The sequence below is a fragment of the Agrilus planipennis genome, unplaced genomic scaffold (genome assembly GCF_000699045.2).
Source record: "Agrilus planipennis isolate EAB-ADULT unplaced genomic scaffold, Apla_2.0 scaffold7, whole genome shotgun sequence".
Classification (NCBI taxonomy): domain Eukaryota; kingdom Metazoa; phylum Arthropoda; class Insecta; order Coleoptera; family Buprestidae; genus Agrilus; species Agrilus planipennis.
Window position 1 is genome coordinate 1,996,248 of NW_020439340.1, and position 2,669 is coordinate 1,998,916.

General features: G+C 31.6%; 1 protein-coding gene across 1 annotated transcript in view; it reads left to right on the top strand.

Moving 5' to 3' along the window:
* LOC108734173 (ATP-dependent RNA helicase abstrakt) overlaps positions 1–2,669 on the top strand; it is a 14,909-nt gene that overhangs the window by 11,599 nt on the left and 641 nt on the right. The window contains exons 6-12 of the mRNA XM_025978573.1: positions 628–918; positions 974–1,136; positions 1,190–1,321; positions 1,390–1,558; positions 1,621–1,770; positions 1,825–2,007; positions 2,160–2,330. Of these exons, the coding sequence (XP_025834358.1) occupies positions 628–918; positions 974–1,136; positions 1,190–1,321; positions 1,390–1,558; positions 1,621–1,770; positions 1,825–2,007; positions 2,160–2,296 (1,225 nt within the window). The 3' untranslated portion in view covers positions 2,297–2,330. The remainder of the gene's footprint in view (positions 1–627; positions 919–973; positions 1,137–1,189; positions 1,322–1,389; positions 1,559–1,620; positions 1,771–1,824; positions 2,008–2,159; positions 2,331–2,669) is intronic.

The window sequence follows — 2,669 nt, forward strand, 5'->3', positions numbered from 1 at the left end:
TACACTCACCAGTAAGATGGAGCTTTACATCGAATGTATTTTTTGCAGCTAAAAAAGTAAGTGCAGTTGAAAGGCAACTGAAGAAGGAAGAGGAAATTTTAGAAAGTGTAGCAGAAAAGAAAGCTCTTATGGGAGTTTCAGAATTAGCCAAAGGTATTCAGTATAGTGAACCTATCAAAACAAGGTAAGAAACTTATTAAAAGTATTTTTTTTATTAATTATATTCTAATTGTTTTCATCCCTTTATTAAAAGTATCTTGTGTACTGTAATGATCTTGCAATGTTCTTTAGTTTTTATTTTCATTTTCCCTCAGTTTGGTGTTTTAAAAAATCTTTTATGTTTCAGCTGGCATCCTCCTCAATATATATTGGACTTACCTCCAGGAAGACATGAGAGGATAAGAAGAGATCTAAGAATTTTGGTAGAAGGTGAAGATATCCCACCTCCATTAAAATCTTTTAAAGAAATGAAATTTCACAAAGCCATTATAGAAGGACTTTCAGAGAAACAAATAAAAAAACCAACACCAATACAAATTCAAGGGATTCCTACAGTGTAATATATTTTTAACATTATTATAAAAAAATAAGATACCCTATTATAATATTATTATTTTAAATCCTTAGATTATCTGGACGAGATATGATTGGAATAGCATTTACTGGTTCTGGAAAGACCCTTGTGTTTGTACTTCCACTGTTAATGTTTTGCTTAGAACAGGAGATAGCTTTGCCTTTTGTAAGAAATGAAGGACCTTATGGTCTTATCATTTGTCCTTCCAGAGAATTGGCAAAACAAACTTATGACATCATACAACACTTTTCTGGTCATCTTAGGAAAAGTGGTATGCCTGAAATTAGAAGCTGCCTGGCTATAGGGGGAGTACCGGTCTCAGAATCTATTGAGATAATCCAAAAGTAAGTTGAAATAATATCAAACCTTGATTACTGATTATCTATTTGTTGTTTTCAGGGGTGTACATATAATGGTGGCAACTCCGGGTAGGCTAATGGACATGTTGGAAAAAAAAATTGTACGATTAAGTGTATGTCGATATTTATGCATGGATGAAGCTGATAGAATGATAGATTTGGGCTTTGAAGAAGATGTTAGGACCATATTTTCATACTTCAGTGTAAGTCACCTTTTAATGTTTCTCAAATCCTCTAATAACATTACTTTTTACAGGGTCAGCGCCAGACTCTTCTTTTTTCTGCTACAATGCCGAAAAAAATTCAAAACTTTGCTAGGTCAGCTCTAGTCAAACCAGTTACAATAAACGTTGGTAGAGCAGGAGCTGCTTCAATGAACGTGATTCAAGTAAGAGCGTTTTTTAACTATTTCGTTATTGATTTTCATCTTTATTGTTTAAAATATTCCCTATTTAGGAAGTGGAATATGTTAAGCAAGAGGCAAAGATTGTGTATCTGTTAGAGTGCCTCCAAAAGACTCCTCCACCAGTTTTAATTTTTGCTGAGAAAAAACAAGATGTGGATGCAATACATGAATATTTACTGTTGAAAGGAGTAGAAGCCGTGGCAATACATGGTGGAAAAGGTAAATTGTAATAAGAATTTGGTTGCAATAATGCATATTAACTTTTTGTTTTTTAACTACAGATCAAGAAGAAAGGTCCAGGTCAGTAGATGCATTTCGAAAACAGCAAAAGGACGTTTTAGTAGCCACTGACGTTGCTTCAAAAGGTTTAGATTTTAGTAACATTCAACACGTAATAAATTATGATATGCCTGACGATGTAGAAAATTATGGTAAACTATTTAATGCAATTATATTTACAGCTGTAAAAAACTTATTTTTTTTAGTACATAGAATAGGAAGAACTGGACGTTCTGGAAAAACTGGTTTAGCAACTACTTTTATTAATAAATCCACTGATGAGTCGGTTCTGTTGGATTTGAAACACCTCCTCATGGAAGCTAAGCAAAAGATTCCAACGTTCCTTGCAGAACTGTGTTCCGAAAATGAAAAATATCTTAATCTTGGCGGTAAAAATAATTTTTCTATATCTCTTTTTTTTTTTAATACAAAATATTGTTTCAGACGAGAAAGGTTGTAGTTATTGTGGTGGTTTGGGCCATAGNGGTAAAAATAATTTTTCTATATCTCTTTTTTTTTTTAATACAAAATATTGTTTCAGACGAGAAAGGTTGTAGTTATTGTGGTGGTTTGGGCCATAGAATTACAGATTGTCCTAAACTGGAGGCTCTTCAAAATAAACAGGCCTCAAATATTGGAAGGAGAGATTACTTGGCCAATACTGCTGCCGATTATTAGATATTTAAACTGACTTTTAATAAGATTTACGCAGGTGACTAATTTTATTTTATTTTTAAAAATGCGATATTTGCAGTCGACAAAGAAATAATTGATTTCATGTATTTAATGTAATATATAATACATCATATTTTTATTATTATTTAATATTGTCACAATTACAGTTTTATTCGGTCATTTATTATGTCATATTATTTTTAAAAAGAAAAATAATTTATTGGTGCAATATGCGAAACTATTTGCTGTTTTCCTCTCTGTTACTGACATTAAAAGCAAAAAATACCGGTAAAGAAAATAATCATTACGAAAACAATTTTGCTTTATTAAAATTATAAAAATATAGAAGCCATAGAATATGATCCTAGGGAAATGC